This window comes from Ptychodera flava, chromosome 5 (genome assembly GCF_041260155.1).
Source record: "Ptychodera flava strain L36383 chromosome 5, AS_Pfla_20210202, whole genome shotgun sequence".
Taxonomy (NCBI): Eukaryota; Metazoa; Hemichordata; class Enteropneusta; family Ptychoderidae; genus Ptychodera; species Ptychodera flava.
In genome coordinates, this window is record NC_091932.1 from 6,521,085 (window position 1) to 6,543,819 (window position 22,735).

The 22,735-nt window shown below is 36.9% G+C and overlaps 1 protein-coding gene across 1 annotated transcript; it reads left to right on the forward strand.

Moving 5' to 3' along the window:
* Positions 1–10,385: 10,385 nt before the first annotated feature.
* On the forward strand, positions 10,386–21,664 carry LOC139132858 (uncharacterized). The gene is made up of 5 exons (XM_070699176.1): positions 10,386–10,649; positions 12,879–13,023; positions 15,563–15,631; positions 15,851–16,108; positions 16,600–21,664. The coding sequence occupies exons 1-5, from the start codon at positions 10,647–10,649 to the stop codon at positions 19,533–19,535; spliced, it is 3,411 nt and encodes a 1,136-aa protein (XP_070555277.1). The 5' UTR covers positions 10,386–10,646; the 3' UTR covers positions 19,536–21,664.
* Positions 21,665–22,735: the final 1,071 nt, after the last annotated feature.

Below are 22,735 nucleotides of genomic sequence, written 5' to 3' on the forward strand. Positions count from 1 at the left end.
TTTTAAAAGAGTTGTGTTTGTGAATAACGCTTTCTTGGTATTTCAATACGAAAAAAATCACTACCACACAAAACTCAAGATTTAAAATGTCTCAGTGCTTGTTGTATAATATTGCGAAGTCCTGAAATATTAGCGTGTCTTGTCGATAGTGTCCCTCTCACAATTCTTACATGATATTGTTTCGAGTGGTAAACAAAGACACATTAAACACGTAAGATGTCCGTCTGGTGTTGAAATGTATGTGTGAAAACGCTACCTCGAAATATTTCCTTTTCCTCTGTTTGTTCTTAACATTTAGGAATCTGATTTAAAAATATTCTTACGTGCAGAATTATTTGACGTTTGTATAAGAAACAATAACACCTGTTCAGAATTATTACTTTTTTATTCATACCTTGTAGAAATATTAAAAAGAAATGAAATCATATGATGTCGATAAATTTATCCTGTCTTTTACTGGTTTACCAACGATGTCTATTGACGTCATATACGGTATTAAGGCCGAATTCAAAAGTGATAATCACCAACTTTTACACGTTGATTAATCATTTTCAATTTACGGATTTTGTATTCTAGAAATGGTATCTCTTTCCATACTGTAGAATGAGCTTTTGTAAAAGAATTTGTACCTTTAGTTTGTAGTGGTAGCTGTAAGTTAATAAAATCAAAGACACGTTTCGAGGAAAAATCGTCTCAGTGTGGTTAATTTTTAGAATGGCCTTTCCACAACATTATTGAAATGACTTAGACTGGTGAGTTTTTTTTTCAATTAAACTGCAGTTTATGAAAAGCTACTTTGGCATTCTGTGCTTGTTTGATATTGTCGTACACTGTTGGTTTTAAGGGATCGTAAGGGCAAATGGATTTATAATATTATTAATTTTTTTTTTTTTTTTTAAATATGTTTATTTACCTTTTAATAAAGTTACAATATCTCGTATACATTCATTAATTGTACAAGTACAAACGCCATTTCAAAAATTCGCTACACTATAATAATCAGCAAAGCGTATGACTAGAGCTAGCAATGCTCCTATTACTGCAATATTTTTTTCCAAAGTGTATAAAATTTTTTGTATCTGTTGCATTTGTGTGTTGAATAAATAAACTGTAAATATTTATAAAAAATGTCGTATGACAAGACAGATTTCATGCTTCCACTGTTATTTCTAGAATTAGCCCAAGCAGCAAAAATACAATATTTTGCAATTGTAATTATAAGATTGACAAATCTGACTAGGGAGGATTCCTGAAGAGGTTTATACCCTAATACAATGATATGGAAATCCACATCTATATGGATGCAAAGTTTACTTAGAAGACCTTTGATATGTTCCCAGAAATTTCCGAGCTTTTTACAATATAAAAACATATGTTCGTAGGAATCAGATACTTTACAAACTGTACAATTATCACTATTTTCAATTCTCCACTTGAGGAGATTGCAACCATTTGGGAGAATATTGTGTAAAATCTTAAGATTGAACTCTGCCAGCTTTCTATCATATGTTAGCCCTATAGTTTGGTGAATCCAAATAGTGCTCCACTCGGAAGGAGAATAAGATTTGATATACTGATTACAAATATATTCTCTGTAGGAAGGTATAAAACGCTTCTGTAAGAAGGCTTGATAGTAATATTTAGTGGTGAGTTTTAAAAGCTTTTGTGAAAACAGGAATTTTCTTCCAGAAACTAGAAGAAAACTAGGGGTACGGCGAATTACATCTATTCGTGTCCCTTGAAGTTTTCTTTTCCAGTTAGAGGCTATGGCTTTTTTGACAATAGCTAATTCAGAAATCCAATTTCTTTTATCTTTCAATTTACTTAAGACACAATGAGATTCAATAGATCCTGTATTCCAGTCTACAATATCATTTACATATATAATCTCAGAATTAATCCATTTCTCAAAAAACAGGCACTGACCATTATATAGGATATTTTCATTTCCCCAGATGATTTGATTTCTAATATCGAAGTGGCTAGGATCAGGAAGGTTAGCGTATCCGCCTCCAACCTCATGCCATGCCTTAACAATCTGTCTGTAAAATTCAGAATTACAATATCGAATAAATGGAAAACGAGAATTGTTTTGATAATTAAAATGGAAAATAAGAAGATTAGGTCCAAACTGGCTAAATCTCATAAAGGGTAGAGCTTTCCACTTAGCATTATCTAAGGAGAACAGCCTACGTACCCACGATGCATATAAAGATTTCTGTAAAATGAAAATATCCGGCATTTTCAATCCTCCGTTTTTATACTCTCCGATCATCGTCCTTCTTTTGATTTTATCAGGACCACCATTCCACACAAAGTTGTAGAGAATGTGATTAATTTCTTTGAGATAAACATCTGGACATCCAAGCGTTGTCATGGTGAAAAGAATTTGGGGAATTGCAAGCGAATTAATTATTGTAATTTTGCCATAAAGCGTTAATTTCCTACTCCTCCATGTGTCCAGTATTGATTTCAGTCTCTCTATTTTTTTCTCCCAGTTTAAAAGAACGAGTTTTGCTTGATCATAACCAAAATATATTCCTAAGACTTTTATGGGATCGGTTACCCAGTTAAGACCCGCTATTTTGTCAGTTCTATTTTTCCATTTACCAAGCCAGAGACCTTCTGATTTGGTAACATTTAATTTTAATCCTGAGTAGTTACCAAATTGTTTAATTACTGTAATTGCAATGGGGATCGACGTATCATCAAACAAACAGAGTTGTATCATCGGCGACTTGAGATATTTGATTTCTGTTCTATTTGGAAAACTATTAACTTTATTTAGGCCAACGTTCACACCGTGAATATCAGAATTATGTCTTATCTCACAGGCCATTATCTCTACAGCGAGCAGAAAAAGAAGTGCCGAAAGTGGACATCCTTGACGGATGCCTCTGTGAAGTTTAAAATATTGGGAACACCAACCATTATTAATAATGCTGCTTTCACAACGGTTGTAGATAGTTTTAATGTATCTCACAAACCTTGAACCAAACCCGAATTTTGAAAGTACTTCAAATAGGAAATTCCACTCAAGCGAATCAAAAGCTTTCGAGAAATCGAGAAACAGTATAGCGCCAAATAAATCTTCCTCGTCAGCATAATCAATTATATCTTTTATCAGACGAATATTTTGTCCGATATAACGGCCTTTCATATAAGCAGTTTGATCAGTGTTTATGATGCGGGGTAAAATGATTTGGAGTCGTCTAGCAAGCGCTAGGGCTAATATTTTATAATCGGTATTGAGGAGGCTAATTGGTCTCCAGTTACCTAACAATTCACGATCATCCTTTTTGTGGAGTATACGAATAGTAGCTCGACACTGAGAATAAGAGAGTTCACCTGTTTCAAAACCTTCAACAAAAGAATTAAATACTAAAGGTCCCACGAAATCCCAGCAACGCTTAAAAAATTCCGCAGGCAGACCATCTGGTCCAGGAGTTTTACAATTTTTTAAAGTTTCAACCGCTTTTGTACATTCATGAAAGGAAAGATTCAGATCGCAAATTTTCTTCAGTTTCTGTTAGATGCACAGGAATGTCGATAGAATCCAGATAATTTTGTATTTCGATAGTTGAAATATCAGTAGAGGAATACAATTTTTTGTAAAATATCAAACAAGAATCCAAAATTTCATTAGGCAAACGTACGGTTTTTCCATTTTGTTTCAATGAACTTATATTATTTTGAGCGTTGCGGCGTCGTTCAAGGTTCAAAAAGAATTTTGTACATCGGTCACCTTGCAAAGACCAGTTGGCTCTGGCACGCACCCGTGCTCCCTCAAGCTGTTTGTCATGTAGAAGCTGAATTTCTTTTTTCAATATATTGTATTCAGCAAGCACTTGGGGATCAAGATTCTCATCAATTTTTGTTCAATTATTTGTAAATTTTTTTCAAGCATATTTTGTTTACTTTTTCTTTTACTAGCTGCATTTTGGGAATAGAATATACTGAACTGTTGAATTCTTTTTTTCGTGATATCCCATAAAAGCCTTTTAGAAATACTGTCATTGAATTCAGAAGTGGTCATGTTGACAACTCTTTTTACACCTTCGATATATTCATTTTCTTCCAAAATAGAAATGTTTAAACGAAAAAGACCAGGTCCCCTCTCGACAGAACTCACGTCTAAATTGAGCAGTAATGAATGATGATCAGAAAGAAAACACGGTTTTATGGAGGATTTCGATGCTTGGCACATTAAGGAATTTGATATTAAAAAGAAATCTAGACGGCAAGTACGAAAGGTTTCATCTGACGCCATGTAAACTGTTTACAAGTTGGATGCTGTGTTCTCCAAATGTCAATAAGTTTAAAGTTCTTACAGATATAGTTTTGGAGACAGGTTGCAACATTTGGATCTGGTTTTCTGCCACCGGTTTTGTCCATGTCTGGATCAAGAACGGTATTGAAATCCCCTCCAATTATAATATTATAAAGATCGTGTTCGCCCATCCAGGTGGCGAGATCGGTGAAAAAAGAAACTCTTTGTTTTATGGTATTTGGTGCATATATGTTAATGAGAGAAAAACAATAGTTATTGATTTTTAGATTCACAAGTAATTTCCTGCCATCTGTGTCATTAACAACATGACAGAATTCAATTGGTAAGCCACATTTTAGCAAAATCGAAACACCACAACTGTGAGTTGTTTGCGCAAGGGAGTGAAAACAGTTTCCACCCCATTCCTTGTGAATTTGTTCTACTAATTCCTGTGTGATATATGTTTCCTGTAGCAGGCAGACATCAGACTTTTGGCGTTTAAGCCAATGAAACAATTTGTTACGTTTGCATCTATCACGTATGCCATTGACATTAATGGAGGTGACATTCAATTTTTCCATTATTCAAGATTAACATGAAACTGTACATGTTATCTTCATGCAAAAAATTGATGAGATTGAAAAACAATCTCCATATACATTGACTACTTTTTTTTTGGTTTTACGTCGGGTCTGTACACCATCCCTGATTGGTGTATTATTCGTGTCATTTTGTTTGTTTCTTGATTTTGGTTTCTGATTTGATTTAAAGAAGTTTGAAATTTTACGTGGAATTTTGTTACCTTGTAAGTTAGAGTTGGATTGTTTTTCAGTCTGAGAGACGTATACCAGTGTCACTTTCATTGTTCATTTCTGTCATAGTCGATGGGATGACTGATGGCGTAGAGACTGAGCATAGAGTTTCAGAACTGCATGAAGAAGTAGAGTCTTCTTCATCGACTGAATCCAGATCGGTGGTGTTCGTTGTTTCATCTTCATTTGAAGCCACAAATCGCTGATGTGCTTCGTTAATTACCTGTATACATTCTGTAGTGGGGCTGACTTGTATATGGTGGAATTTATCAGACGGTTGCCGTTGTTTATCACTCGATCGACGCTTCGATACGGCTTGGCCAGGCTCCATGGTGTTACCGTGGCTGCGGCGATTATCATCATGTTCGTTTTTTTTTTTTTGGTCTTCCTTCCCTCAGCATTAGAGGAGGAACTAGCCGTCGATGGTTGATGTGAAACCGCCTCGTTGGTTTCCAATTCCATACCCAGTGACGAATATGGAGAGTGCGGGTCTTCGGGATACGCAGGTCTCCTGGGTACAATTTGTCCAGGATGAAATATGCGCACTGCGATTCCACATACTAATAATCCAGTACGAGGGAGTGTCAAGTCGGTCGGCAACTCACAATAAACCACACGATCGCCGTTGAAGCAGTTCGTCAGTTTACCGTTGTACCTGATTCGTTCACGAATGATCAATCAATCAATCAATCAGCAAGAGTTTATATAGCGCCAAAATCCAAAACAGAAGTTTTGCTCTGTGACGCTCAATGGTTAAGCCACACTGTATGCTCTGGTGAACATGTGAGTTTTCAGCTTTCTTTTGAAAGTTTCTAGGTTTGTAGATTCTCTGATGTCAAGTGGTAGTGCATTCCATAGTTTAGGGCCAGCGTGAGAGAAGGCACGGCCACCATAGGTTATGTTTTTGTAGGTTGTGCAAGTTAAAAGTTTCTTGGCAGAGGAGCGCAGTGTGCGTGTGGGAATATAAGGAATGATGTCAGACTTAACATTGCACCCCTTTTCAACAAGCACGTCGCGTAAAGCGTTATCGTCTGCCGAATGCGGGAGATCTTTTACACGAACTCGGGTTGCCCCAAGAACACGCATTCTGGTTGCAAGCGAAAAGGGGTTATGCTCAAGAATATCAACCGATTTTCCTCGCAAAGAAATACCGTTGGTTATCAAGTTCAGTTGAGATTGCCTATCTCTGACATAGATTCGCCATAAGGCGCGAACTTTCTGAATAGAGATCAGATTGTCACAGTGTATTTCTTGAATCAGGCTATGATACAGTTCTTCAGATGTGAGAGGATTACGCTTTGATTCTCCAAAGTCAATAAAGGAACGTTCAAAAATGAAGACTGTGAACTCACGACGTTCGGGCATCCCGCCATGACCAACCGTTGTCCATTCAACAGGTGTTGGATGACTGGTTTGAATGGTGCCCTCAGCCATTGTCATGCGTTGACGGTTGATGTAACACGGCGTCCAAAAAATACCCCCAAAAACGTCAACTGGGAGCGTCGAAGAGTTCAAACCGACACACAAAGTGAACAAGCCCAAACAAAGTAGCAGCTATCACGTTGGTCAAAAGACGTATAAAGTCCGTAACGACGAAAAAACGAAGAAAAAAAGCAGAGCCAGTAGCTCGTGTTGCCGTAGCGAACGAGCTAACATCCGGGTCCTGTATAATATTATTAATGATAAAACCGATAGCTCCTGTACGGGTAAACACATCATTTGTATGCTAAGTCAGATTCCCATAAAAGAATAAAGAATTATTAAGCGTTATGGGCTTGAGTTCTCGATTTGATATCCATGCTCAAAGCAATAAAAATCTTCGCAAATGCGAATATCATCATATGTCGAATGATTATCACACATACAAATAAATTAGATGATTAACATTTTTAGAGAAGAGGCAAAAAGTTCTGATCGGGAAACCGTCGGGAAATATATTTAGACTGCTTCATGTAATCGGCTGTTTACAAATTTGGACAGAAAATGGATGGACTGTCGCATTTACTTTGAAGAGAAAAACGAGACGACATAAATACAGATACAATTTGTAAACATTTATTTCATTCTTTCATCTTTCAATCGTTATTTTACAAACATTACATATTGCATATTTAAGGGACAAACTATGCAACAGGTCGACATTTCGAATGCTGGCAGTGGCAACATTTAAAGAAACTTACACAACTTTTACAACTTGCTTAAAATGTGGCGATTCACCAAAATGTTATTTAAAACATGAGACTTTAGAATGATAATTGATGTATGATAGCTGTGCCACATATTCAAAACCAAAGAATGACGCAAATGAATAGTAAAATTATAGATCATGTTTAGGCAGAAAATGGAATAATCTAGGTTCCTTACGGGACATGATATTAGGCGGAAAGTGTAAAGGTTTTCGCTGCAGAAAATGACCCGTCAGTCTGTTAACAATCAACGAATAGGCTATTCCTGTCTGCGTGCCATAGTTTTACTCGTTCACGAAGAGTGTATCAGCACAGGGACTCGACAATGGCTGATTAAATATAATAAAGAATAATGCTATTAAAGCTAGTTTCGTGTACGAGCCTTTTCTTCCTTGTCATGATGTTTCAGTGTCAATTATGTATGCATTATGAAGTGCGCCATCCCTTAAATTTTGTGAACTTTTAGTACAGGATTTTTGTGTTGACTTCAGGCTGTTGCCTTACTAAACATAAAATTTCTACCATGACGTTTACATGTATATTTGCTTGGTAAGGGAGCCGTCATTATCTACGGCCGGGGGTCGGGGGACTCTGAGGGGGTAGTTCATAAAATTGAAAGCTATATAGGCAGGGGTTTGCTCAAAATGTGGAGAGAAAGAAGGGGTTACTCAATTTTTTGTGCAAAATGAATTGAACATCTCTCAAGTTGCACCATTTCACACACCAATTTCTCAAAATCTTCGATGCGAAAGGGGGCACCCCTTCTCGTGTTCTCCCCTTGGGTTGTTCTAACAGTTTTACCTATATATCAGAAATTAAAAACACCTCTCAGATTAACCAGGCTGCACCATTGCACTCATCAATTTCTCAAAATTTTCCACACGATATGACGAGACCCCTCTGACAATCCCCCTCAGCCTCTGGTGTCTTCTCCCGGCCCTTGCACTTTCAAATTCTGTCCAGTCAGATATCCTAGTGAAAGCCCTATCATAATACTCATCAAAAATAAACAATGCTATATAATGGTTGGTTATAGCATATTGATATTTTTTTTCAGATTTGTTGCTCTCAGCGTGTGGAGAAATTGTTGCTGAATCTTTCTGTCAAGAGCACCACCACTTCATTTTTGTCAGCAGTTAATTAAAGGCGTACGTTTTTCATTCGTCATCTGGTGTCTGTCATCACAATTAGGTTGTTTAATGCGGCTATCGATGCAGTTTTTCCTTTGGTCTCTGATTTAATGGCTGATATCTTTGTGTCGGAAGTTGTAAAAGCAAAAGCAGACATCAGACGATCCTTCTTCCCTTCACCAGCATAGTTCATGCCTGTAAAAGCTTGTCAAGTGCTGATGGGGACTCGAACTCTTATTTGAAATTTTCCAACGTCATTTTTCCTGCCATCAGTCGCGAGTTTACTTTCTAAGAGCGCATTGCAACAGGAAAGATCCGCTTCATAGTTACAGCCTTTTTTGGAAAAGATAAATTTATTTCAACATAGTGGCAAACAAAACAAATCTACATGAATGTGAATGAGTCGAGCGAATGAAGAAAATTACAATTTGAAAGCAACTTGTCTGAAAAAAAAAATTAGTAATTTAAATAAAAAGCAGAGACAGAAAAATGTCAAAAAAATCAGATCATCATATGAATGCGTTCAGAACGTGTTCTTCTTCTTCAATTCTTACAAGGCTTGAAAAATTTATGATAAAATCTTCAATTTGTTCATCATCTTATAAGTGAAATACAATGAATTCATCGATGAAGAAATACAATATTCATAGTTACAGTCAGTCAAAGATACAAATGAAGAGCGCCAACAACGTCGTACGATATCATCTATGAAACCATATAAGTAGTAAAACATCCGTGGTAAGTTTTTTAATTCTAATATATTTCTAAATGTTCCTAATATCAAATATTTCAGGCAGCGGGTTAACTTTCAATGATATGATATAGTTAAGTGAAAGGATAAAGGATAGGATGAAAGATTGAACTGACATTATTCATGTTATGACAGTTAGTCAAATTTGCAGTCGGGCCCTACAATCCAAGCGGACATTATCATTAAAGTCTCAAGTTTCCAAGTTTCTAAGTCTCTAAGATTTGTCGTGGACATCGTACAGTTCATTGACAGGGATTTGGTGGAATTTGAAACTTATGGTGTAGCAATGACGTGATTTTCACAACAACTGTCAGATCGTCACACTTTTTCAGGTAAAGAAGTCTTCATAGGCATCTCTAGCAATGATATTTTGGTAAATTAAAAAAAAGTGAGGCAGCTCTGCAGAAATCTCATCAAAATTGATCTTTTTGAATTGACCATGACGGGCACTCATAACAGGCATGAAATGAGTTAAAAATATTTACCTATCTTAATGAGACGACACAGAAGTCAAAAGTAATTGTGTTACGTGACTGACGAAAGAAAATAACTTACGAATTCGTCGATTCTTTTTGTTGGAAATCAAGTTGAACCTTACCAGTAGATTGTTTCTCTTTGACACTGATTCATCAGCTTGAAACACCTTAGCCTCGCTTTCAAGACCTCATTACTTCGTCGACACAATTTAATTATCAAGGTAAGTGCGCCGATGGCAGTGGGGACACAAATTGCAAGGAGCGAAGCGAAGAGGCTCCTTACTATTGTAGCTTTGCAACTCGATGATGGTAGATCCTTCACTCCCAACTTGTGCAGAATTTACTATGGTTATTATGCATGAGAAAAATGACTGGCTCTGGCAACTGGAAAGCGAGTATAGAAACATCTTTGCCGCGCACCCGAAATATCATCCAAAAGTTATGATTTCGTTTCAGAAACAAAAAATGGGTCAGATAATTGATTGACAAGGCGACTGTGTCAAAGGTCAGCCTAGTACGTCGATTTAGCAGAGCCAACTTTATGACATCATAAATTGCATGAATCATAGACGCTGTATTCTTGTTCTTAAATTCGTAATCCTATAAACACAGTTTCTTTCTATCAATATCGAAGCAAAGGCTTTAGTATGCATTAAAGCGTTTGCAGGGTTTTCCCTATTTTAAAGCATACCGTGTTTTTGGCGTTGGAGAGTTGACTTTTATGGTTAATTATTAACACAGTTTTTGCAAAATGTACCACGTGGGCTTTCTCGGTGTAGCTCACAAAACACACTCAGCGACATATTCCTGGCAGCAACAAGGAGAAACTCAACGCAATTAGTTCGAAGGAATTAGGAAGATCACACACTAAACCAAGGCCTTGTACACATCTTTCGGTACCTGATGAATTGGTCGACGTAGACATAGTGTTCACAGTTTACACTGCAGTAGATTCGTTATCCTGCGTTAGTGTTAATATATAAACAACACGCCATCACATTGAAGTGGCTGGGTGGACATTATGGTAAGTACGGTAAAATGACGGCACATGTAGTTTCGAATAATCGATACTTCATCGGATGGTAATAGTCATGTCACCTTCTTTCTAGAAAGAATTTTGTATTTGAGCGTAGGCACTTGTTCAAAGCGAACTGAGTTTTCCAGTTTTTCAGGCTCGGGGAGAAATGAAAAACACTACTTACAAGTATCCTATTCTAAATCGAGATATCCTATTACTTATGAACCTACCAACTTGGTTATTTACTTGAGGTTACATTTATTGAGGAAATAAAACTAAACAATTCGTGTCTGACCAACCAGAGACATATTACAGGAAACACATAATTTGCGTCTCAGTCCTATGATATCTTGCATGTATATCATCCGTGATTGGAATTTATCTTCTAAGTTGATTTCACTTGTTCATGACTTGCTGAAAGACATCACGTCTAAACATGATCGAAGTCAGAGAAAGACTGTTCACAAATGCCAACTCTATTATATTGAATACTGCGTGATTTTACCCACAACAACCTCTAGAATGATTCGTGTGCAGAGTGTCGATAACAACGATGACATGTTTACAACACCAAAGGTTATCATACAGTCGCATTTTCAAAATAGTCATCTAACAGTTGTTTGCCATGACACTGCTCTCGTTAATGTATTCTGATAGAATTCTCGGCAGAACGAAAACGAAAAAGCAAAACGACACAACATTTCGTTGATGTTTGTCACCTGTCACACATTTCTATTCTTCTATTGAATACCTGTCACTATGATTTATGTCTGGATCTGTCGAAACTAACTTGGCGTTGGTCATATTACTTTACAAAGCTATTCCCAAAAGCTCAATTTTGTTAAGCATCAGTATTTGGTATTTGTTAATACATGCATACAAATGCATGAATAAATAGCTACCTGTTGAAAAGATTTATAACTATTAGGATACGGTGTTAAAAATTGAACTGTACATTGTTTTCTTCGAAAGCCTGATAACAACCCCTGTGTTTGTTTGTACTCTGCCCTATTACCAAATGACCTGGGTGAGCATTAGAGTCTGGGATTTGGCGACGAACACGTAACCTTTTAACCGATAGAATAGCTCGGCCAAGTCACATAAATAACAACGGCCCGCTGAAATTACACTTTATTCAAATAAGCTCCAGCATGTACAGCGAGCGTCGTGTACTTAAAGTCTAAATAAAGAAGAACCAAAAAGTGTAGAAGTGACATTTTATCTGATCCTAGTTTTAAGCCCAACTTGAGCAAGTTTGAAATGTAAATACCATGTCACATCACTATATTGATAGTTTCAAGATGATTGGCTTCCAATGCGCACATGCGGAGAATAATTTGATTTCAACGTTCGGAATCGTTGGCGAAATTTAGCTTAAAAGTAAGAAATTTCATGGCTATAAGGAGAAATGGATAATAAGTGGGACGACGATGTTTTATCCTGTTACTATGTACCAAACAATATTGCCTGTATATCGTTTATTTCTAGGCAAAATGCCAATTTTACTTTTCACGAATGTAAGAAGAGCTGAGTATTTTATGGCCGGTACTAGGAATCCGTGGTATTTGCGGCCACTTCAGATTCCAATGTATATATGTAGCAATATAAAGCAGAAGTGGGTGAATTTCACCTTTAAGACAAGAGTGTTGCCGAGATAATTTTTTTTCCTTCTTTCGGTGATCGAAGCATTTAACTATTGTAGCTTATCAAGAATATCACTTAATGGTCGATTTTGGGCGAGGCGTTTAGCGTAGTTTCTTTAGAAACACATTAAAAGTGACGTCATGAAAAAAATAATTATTTGTCGTAAATTTAGATGACATTTTTGGGAATTACACATGCAAGATTGACGAAAATACAACTACATAAGCGATTGTCGATGTAACGATGAACACAAAAAACATGAACAGCTCTGACCATCCTACAAGCTGCAAGGACAGTAACGCATGCAAACTCAGCAGAGTTCGATATCTTGAGCATGTAGTTATATTCATTAACAAACCTGTGACCGGGATCAACTATATTTGAGAAGTTCGTCAAGCTGTAAATAATACCTTACATTTGCGAATCAATAAATACTTCAAAGTAATTCACAACAGTATGATAAGGTATTTGCAAATGAAAAGCTTAATCAGCAGATACTAACTTTCCACTTAATGTTGTAACTTCAGTTCAATTGATAACTTTTGTGGAGTACTTACAATTACAATTGACATCATTTTTACTGTCTCTCAGAGTTATCCGCCGAAAAGACCAAATCTAGGATCAGGCCTGCCGCCTCTCCGCCTTCCTGGAAACAACTTTTCAACAGAATATGAAGAAAATCATGGTGACACATTTCCAGATGAGGTTCAAGGATTACATCGCCGTCGATCGTTCGGTATTAATACTGTATATTCTTTGACTTATTTGGATTCTCATTTTTAGGTCACATTTGGTATACCAATGTGAGGTTATCGTATAAGCTGAAGTCGGTGGTATCTGTATGTATGTATGTGTGTATGTATGTACGAACAGTATGTCCGTCAACATCAAATACATGAGGACGGCTGCACGATTTAGCTTGGCATTAGGTGTGTAGATGCATCATAGTCTATAGATTGAAGTTTGCCTTGCTAAAATTATGCAAATAAGCTTTAAAATGTGAAATTTGTAAAAAAATGAATAACTAAAGAACCGCTGTTTTGATTGCTTTGAAAATCAGTGTGCAAGTACCTTAGGTGGATCTCATACAGGTCTATGTATATCGTGAAGATATCTTTAATATTTTTTTTCGGAAATTTTTATTTTTTATTTTTACCATTTTAAGTAAAATTCTTCTCCGAAACCGCCGGCCCAATTGCTCTCAAACTTGGGTTGGATATTTGCAAGGATGTTATCCTTCTAGCTTGTTGAACTTACGACAAATATGATATTGGAATTTCACCCGAGTGATTATTTGTAAAGTTCAAAAAGGATTCTTTAAAAGTCCAAAGGTCAAATTAGAAATTATATGTCAATTAAGATATTACTGATACGGACTGTGACATCTGGGGGGGGGGGGGGGGCCGTTGTTTTTTTGCATGAAAGTTTGGAAGGGTCTCTATTTTTCTTGCCAACACATTTTAAGGGCCCAATTTTTTACCTCGGGGTCATAGGGTGCCAAAGGTTAATGGATCAAATCTGATGAATTTCTTTTGGGGTCACATTATACAATTGATGAATTTGAGGGGGTCAAATTTGAGAAATTTGATTTGGAGGGGCGCTTTTTCCATTTCATTTGTCGCTACAGTTCCACCGGACACCCCCACCCTCCCCGTACTAAAAACGAATGCTCCGTAATTCTATGTCGGTTTTAGAAATATGACAACTATAAAGGATTAATCGAATCTCACTCCCCAAGGTTCTGGGATTATTCACAGGAATTGGGGAAATTTTATCTCACACGAGCCACAGGCTAGTGTGAGACAATATATCCGCAACGAGTGTGAGAAATCTAATCCAAGGTCCTTGGTGTGTGAGATTCTTTTTCTAACATGACCACAAAATGTGTTAAATTAACACGAAGCATTGAATAGTGTATAGTGACCATCCTACGTCGTGGCTATGTTGTATTCCGCGTCACTAACATGAACTCCAAGCGAGTTTCACTGCTGATATTGCAACGTCTGCTCTATATGAGATACAAATTTTGAAAAATTGGCGGTATATTCAAAGTAGCCTATGTTCACTTGTTATTTGGAAATTCCGATCGTTGTTTGTGAGTCTGTCACCAACGTTGTACAACATTATCAAAAATCGTGACAACGCCGTCGTCTGCATAGCACTGCGACCTGCTTACTTTTTAGTTCTGGTAAGTGTGCTACTCATCGTGCTATTAGATAATATTTTGCGAAAGAGTGTTTATTATCAATGTAGAGCTCGTGTAACTGTAATGATATTATACTGCTTTCGTATATTAGCCATTATACACAGTGTTTGATCAGTTCGTCTCACATTCCTGGCCGCTGGGAGTATGGGATCGCCGGTGTGGGAAAAATCGATCCCACACTCTCAGAAACCGTCCCACAGCCTGCAGTATATATTACACGAGTTCTGATTGGATGATAAACAGCCTTTCGTTCCGAGTGCAAAATATTATCAAATGGCACTCTGAGTAACACACGGACCGAAACTAAAAAGTAAGCAGGTCAGAGTACGGTGATAGACGACAGCGTTGTCACGATTTTGGATAATGTTGTACACAGTTGGTGATAGTTGTACGTCGTTGGTGTTGGCCGAATTTTCAAAATAAGTGGAGAACATAGGTCACTTGATACATGTTGCCATTTTTTTCTGTTGGACATCCCGTCCGTAGCAGATCTGTTGGACATCCCGTCCGTAGCAGAAATTGAAGTATTGGCAATGAAACTCGCAAAAGTTCGCGTTAGTGACATGGAATGCTGTAGATGGCCACAGAGTAGGATAGTCGCTGATACAGTTAAACATTAAATGTTTCCAAAGTGAATTTAATGCATTTCGTGGTCATGTGAGAAAAAGAATCTCACAAACCAAGGAGCTTCGGCTCAATTGAGACAAAATATCCCTAATTCGTGTAAGAAGTCTGATCCCAGGTCCTTGTGGGTGTGAGATTCTATTATTCCCATAGCGTCGATTAAACACTGAGACTCCCAGTGGCCAGGAATGTCAGAAATAAAATTCTCGGCGTGCTACTTTTCACAAGTTTTCGTGGTATTCTTTTTTATTGTACTTGTTCTCAGTCATGTAGAATTTTTAAAACACTAATTATGGTCATTCAGAAAGAGACAATTGATTGATACAATGTGTAAGCCCTTCTATGTATAGTGACGACACCATCGTTTGTTATGGTAAATAAAATTATCATAAGTTTCGGTTTTTGGCGATTTTCTCTTACGTTAGTATTTTTCTCTCTGTTTCAGGTTTAAAACATTCAAGCCTATCTATGTTTCGAATATTTCTGATGGATTTGGCTAAAAACATTACTGAAGGTAATTTTAGTATATAATGTTTACTCTTTCAATGTAGGTTGGGAAAAAAATACGAATTTATAGAAGTTCATTGATTCGTTAATTACTCAATTAATTTTGATTAAGTAATGCGCAAGAGTTGAAATTTTATATAGGATGCCAAAAAAGCTTGCAATACAATTACCTTGTGTATGACAAGACATAACTATAGTTATTGTTGTGGTCATTTCTTGTCGTCAGACACTTTCGGAGACTTGAAACAGCTGTACGAAGAAGAGATCGGTGCAGGGAAAATTGAAAAGATGACAGAACCTCGTGACTTACTCAATGAACTTGTCAAATGTGGAATAATAGAAGAGAAAGATCCTTCTGAACTCGTCAAAGTGTTCCGACATATAGGAAGAGTTGATTTGGTAAACAAGGTGAAAGAATACATCAAAGAAATAACTATTCCGCATACCTCAGACGGAGACAAGCACTTCGACTTTTCACAACAAGGTAAGATTTCACAATGAATAGGCAACGAAATTTCATGCTTTAAATTTTTATTTTTTCATTCATTTTTATTTATATATTTATTTATTTATCTTGCATAAAGAGTAAACAAAAAATGTAAAATAGTACAAACACAGATGAGTAATATGAAAGATAAAACACTTACGATCGAAAGCTGTTTGTGCATGGATAGCGCAGGAAAGTGACAAGCCTTTTTTTTCCACTGCGGTCCAAAAGAATACACAAGCACAAATGGCAGTGAACAAAACACACGCAAAATTGACAGTTTACAAAGGAACAAAGTAACCCAAGAAAATATGCCAAAACAAAGTTAATCGAACTCACTGTTGGATCTTGCAACAGGAACACTGTGTAAATAGCTCTTTACTTTTCGTTTAAAGGCACATTAGAGACAATATTCCACATAATATGTGATGTGGAATAATTTTAATCTGAGAGGGAATAAGGAAGGGTTGACTATATTTTATTTCTAGGAGTCAAAGATCTTGCTCGAGATTTAAAGAGATATTATCGGACAGAGGCTGCCAAATTTCAACCATTGCCTTGGAACGAAGAACTAGTCCTTGACCTTGGTGACGTATACACAAACTTAGTGGTGATAAATTCAAGCAGGAAAACTGGATCCGATGCAAGACAGCCGTTGCAGGATGTGTGTTCAATTTTCATGAACACCGGAGGGCGTGGTTACAAACGCATAAGAGTCGAAGGTGTTCCTGCAATCGGAAAATCCATACTAAGTAGAAAGTTAGCGATTGAATGGGCCAGTGGCAAGCTTGAACAATTCAAGCTTCTCATTTTGGTAGAAATGAGGTATGTTAGAGATCAATCTCTTGAAGAATATATTTTAGATCGTTTACTTCCAGAAGACACGAAATTTCAAAAACATGAATTGTCTTATGTTTTGAAATTGAATGCCGATTCAATCCTTTTTGTGTTTGATGGATTAAACGAATTTGATCCGAAGTACAAGTCCGATTCCGATTTCTGCAAGATAATTTCCCGGAAGTTGCTCCCTCAAAGCACAGTCCTCGTGACCTCCAGACCACATGAATGTGACGTAGATTTGAAACACTGCGATGATAGGTTTACAATCAAAGGTTTTACTTTCGACTATGTCAAAGAGTACATACAAAGGCATTTTGAAAGTCAAAATGACACAGCCGAGGATCTGATTGAGAAGTTATCTCAATATAAGGGTATGGATGATGGATTTCTCTCTGTACCTCTGCATGTTGCGTTCATTTGCCTTCTTTTTGAAGACTGGCAAGAAGGAAACGAGTTCCCCAAAACTAAAGCTAAACTGTACACTGAAATTTTAGAATGTTTCCTGAAGCGCTATTGCATAAAAAATGCCATAGAATTGTCTGATGAAAACATTCCACAAAATGTGACGGATTCGGTCACTCTGTTGTCGCAGCTAGCCTTTGAAGCACTGAAAGAGTCGAAGAATTCTTTCAAACAGGAAACCATAGAACCCCCTACCCTATTGTCTCTAGGATTGTTTGTCAAAGATAGGGGGTCTTCCCGAACGAAACCGGTGAAGAATTGCCAGTTTTGTCATAAAACATGGTTGGAATTCTTTTGTGCTAAGTATTTGTTTGATAATGCAGACAGTCCTGATATACAGAGTCGTTTTGAGGAATTGTTACGTAATCAACGTGGAGCAGCAATGTGGCTCAATATGTTCACATTTTTATTCGAATTATCTTGCGGCACAGACAAAGCTGTCAAGATATTTGAAATTTATGACCATGCCACTATGCGCGTTGTACAAGAACAGAGAAACTTTATGTTATCCTATTTCTACTTTGCATTAATGGCCGAACACCTGCAAACCTGTGAAAATATCAATTCGTATTTACCATTAGTATCCAAAATGACTCCGAGAAAAATACGTCTTGAGAACGAACAAGACGGAGATGATAGACCAAGTGATATTAAAAGAAACAACCCTTCAACAGATACTAATGCCGGAGAAAGCTCTTCTCGTGGTAAATTGAACACTGCAGGGATAAAATCGCCAGTGTCTAAAAGTCAGAAGTTTCTCGGACACGGTGACTTGTTTGACGAACTGACAAGATCGTTATTTTTGCCATTAACATACACGTACGACACTTTCAATGTTGTTTCGATGGCAAAGTACAAGATAATCTTCAAATTATTAGAATGTCGCATTAAACAGCGAGTGAAGGAAAATAAGCCATTGCCAGATATTCATCTGCAGTTCGTTAACCCGGAACCTCTGGTATTGAAGGAGTTAAGTGAGATTATTAACAAAATCCACCTGAAGTCATTGACAATACAGAGTAAAGTAGACCCAGAAATTATTAATAGTTTAAATGAATGCATTCGGAGAACACGGGAGCTCGAGAAACTTGCATTTTGTATGATACACGATGAAGGTGAAATGGATATTGCACCTACACAAGCTCTTTTGAGTTCTCTGGTTAACGAAGTTGATATAAATGAAACCATTTCGGACTTTTCGATACTATTGCATGACGCCACATCCTCCATTGACATGCTGCCATACAAACTACTCGACGACGAAAGGCTGGAGAAAGTTACGCTGGCTGTGCATTGTGCTGGCACAACCCCCGAAGAATACGAAGCACTGGCCAATTACGTTCACAATCTGAAGTTCACAAAACATCTTAAGATAGTATTAGGCGTTGAGCAAAACGTACCGCAATCCCTTGTAGCTCAGGCGATTTCTAATCCGAGTGCAAACCTTGCGTCGTATGGGTGTTACGTCGTATCAGACCACGGCGAACCTTTTTGGAGTTGTGAAAAACTCGTTGACTCTGTGAACGGAAAAATGCACGATTCTCTGACAAGTTTGTGTCTTGCACTTTGTCAGAAAGATTTAATTCCACTCGCGCGCTTTATCAAGTCTAATGAACATCTTAAGTCGCTATCTTTCACTCTCGCGGACGGTATCTCAGAAGATGTTGGCTCGCAGCTGTCAGAATCTCTCCGTTCAAATTCTAAAATCGAGAATATCCACTGCGAACTTGTACCACTTACTAGTACCACTGATTTGCCCCTTGACCGCCAGGGCGAAACCGACATGATATCAACGATCATAGACAGCTTTATCGGGCCGTGTGGTGCCATGATTGGTAACAGTAGGTGTGAACTTATGTCCTTGACCTTCACGATTCACATGACCGGGTACATCATGAGGAAATACAATATTGACAACGTTGCGTATAATGAAAAATACTTTAAAATTAAAACCGATGAACTCGCACAATTTTCTAGCGTGATGTCTGCCGCTGTAGACAGTGAGACTTGTAAATGGTCACATAGTCTGACGCGCATAGCTTATCATGTACTCTACCATTGTGGGAGTGACTCCGATATTGTGTATAACTGTAACATCGTAGCCGGAAAAGTCGCTGAGTAGAAGGTTTTATTATATCTTCAGTGAGACCAATCGTGATTGAAAACGCATATTCAATTTTTGCGATAAAACCTTGGTAAAGTAAACACGTGGTAAGCGTGATAAGCCATCGTCCTGTTTTGTCCGATGAACATTGGCAATGCCTCGTAGTGTTCATGAAAAATGTGTCGTATGTTAAAAATCAAAATAGAACCATCACGTACAAATCATGTGGTCTGTGCTGTGTTTCAAGGAATGTGCTTTATAGTTACTCGGATATATTTTTTCAAAAAACGAGTCAGTTGATTAGTAGTTGGTGATGTTATGACGTGTTTTCTTGATTTCAATGTGATGTCGATTGCACTATTGTAAAAAATCCATGTTAACAATAATAATTTATGTAACACGTATAATTAAAAGAGGAGCACAGAGCTACTGCAACAAATGTTGATGAAGTCTTCTGTGAATACGTACACTATTTTCACATTTTTCACAGTATGTGGCAGCATCATCTCGAAAAAGCTACCGTGTAGAAAATTAACATACGATATTTATCATAAATGTAATTAATGTTGGATTTGTCATTCATTTGATACGTCAGATTCAGACAGACCGCAAAAAATCAAATGATGAATAGATGTTTTAGAAATCATAACATTTTTATGACGTGAACCTTGTATTAGCTTGTTTTATATTGAACTACCGGTTCAAATTCAAAAACTACTGGTCATTTTTAGAATTATCTACTGATATTATTCCGTATCGAAGCTGACATTTTCAAACCAATACTAAAGGTTACAGAATATTCTTTCATATTTGTCATTTTCCAAGCTGAAAGCCTCGTATTTGTGATTATATAATGTTGAATGTGTATTTTACTATCGATCATTGTAATGGATGTCGCAAAATATAAAATATTTGCTTTTACATTTAACGTAAAGTTTTTGAACGCTTTTCCTTTATTAGATAACAAGCCCTATTTCAGCTACAACACTTACAGACAAGCCTTGCCACTTCGATGCCTGGTATGCATGTTTTTTTACACACACTGAACGTTTTCATATCATTAACAGGAAGGAACTTAATGACTGGATTGTTTGTAATCTGGTCGTAAAGACATTAATTTGCACCCCAGACTGGTGATAGTATTCTGTCTCAAGGCTTACATGTCAGATATATTTCGGTGTTGGTTTTCTGTTCTTTATCCTGTACAAACAATCCAGTCATTAGGTTCCTTCCTGTTAATGATATGAAAACGTTTAGTGCGTGTAAAAAAACATGCATACAGGGCATCGAAGTGGCAAGGCTTGTCTGTAAGCGCTTTAAAATGTGTTTTGCACTCGCATGAAAAGTTTAAAAAGCTATTACATTGTTTTAATGCTTCGAAACATTTAATCCATCTGTGAGTACAGAGGAATGATAGAAATATTCCAGACGTTTATTGAGATGTGTTTGTGAATAACAGTAGTAATGTTCTCTTGGTATTTTATGACGAAAAAATCACTACCACACATAACCCACGATTTAAAATGTGTTAGAGCTTGTTGAGTAATATTGACGAATCATGAAAATAAGAGAAGTAACGTATCTTGTCGATAGTGTCCCTCTCACAATTCTGATGTGATATTGTTTCGAGAGGTAAAAAAGACACATTCAAGACGGGAAATGTCTGTCTGGTGTTGAAATGTATTTGTTAAAAACGACATCTAGAAATATTCCCATTGCCTGCATTAGTTCTTAACATTTAGGAACCTAAAATATTCTTACTTACAAAATTATTTGACGTTTTTCAATAAACAATAACACGTTTTCAGAATTGTTACTTTTTATTCATATGTTGTAGAAAGATAAGCAAATGAAATCACCTGATGTCGTATTTTTGTTGCGTTGATCTCTGGTAAATTTCTAGTGTATTTCTTACTGGTCTACCAACGATGTCTATTGACGTCATATACAGTATTAAGGTGTTATATCATAAATGATAATCATACTAGACGTTTACTCAAGTTGATTTATCGTTTTCAATTTACGGATAGCGTATTCTAGAAATGGTATCTCTTTCCATACTGTAGTATTAGCTTTTGTAAAAAGAATTTGTACCTTGAGTTTGTAATTGTAGCTTTTAAGTCAATAAAATCAAAGACACGTTTCGAGGCATCGTCTCAGTGTGGCTAATTTTGGAATGAACTTTGCAAAACATTGTGGAAATGACCTAGACGGATGAGTATTTTTCAATAAAAGTGCAGACTATGAAAAATTACTTTGTTGACACCCGGTGCTTGTTTGATATCGTCGTTGCATTGTTGGTTTTTCGGGATCGCAAGGGCAAATGGATTAATAATGTTATTGTATTATTAATGATAAAACCGAATGTCTCCTTCGGGTAAACGCATTCTTTGTATGCAAAGTCAGATTCCCGTAAAGAATAAAGAATCACTATAGGCTTGAGTTCCTCATTTGATATCCATGCTTAAAGCAACAAAAATCTTCGCAATATGTCCATTGTTCATCAAAAATACAAATAAATTTTGATGATTAGCATTTTAGAGAAGAGTCAAAAAGTAATGAACGGGGAAACTGTCAGGAAATGTATGTGAACGGCTGCATTTAATTGGCTGATTACGTATTTGGACAGCAAAATCGATGGATTTTTGCATTTCTTTGACAAAAAAAAGAGACGACATAAATACATGTGCAGATACAATGTGTAAACATTTATTTCATTCTATTATCCTATAAGTTATCGACAGTTATTCTACAAACATTTCATATTTACTACATGCTTTCTGTAATGTTCGTAGCCATCGGTTAATGGTTTCCTCGGCATGAATCCACCAGATGAACCAGGGTAAGAACACCCCTGTGTCTGGGAAATTAAATGTACAAACGTGACAGCCTGTATGAAATCGGGCGTTTACGATTTTATAAGCTAACGTAAACGCGCCTTATCCACTTCCTGTCCCGTCGATTAAGCCAGCTTATATTTCCTAGGGGTGTGACCGGCAGAAACTTACACATCCTAAATCTCACACTTAAGCTGTTACAGGCCGTGTACGTCGAATCTACAAATACGCCCAAATGCACGTTTCAGCAGGGTGATTCGTTGCAATTTTCAACTATAGTGCTAACATAGTGATCTACGTTGTCTTTAACATGCACTTTTGTGGTTTACGGAGCTAAAACTGGATAGAAAATATGGTTTCGAGCAGGGTTACTCAACTATG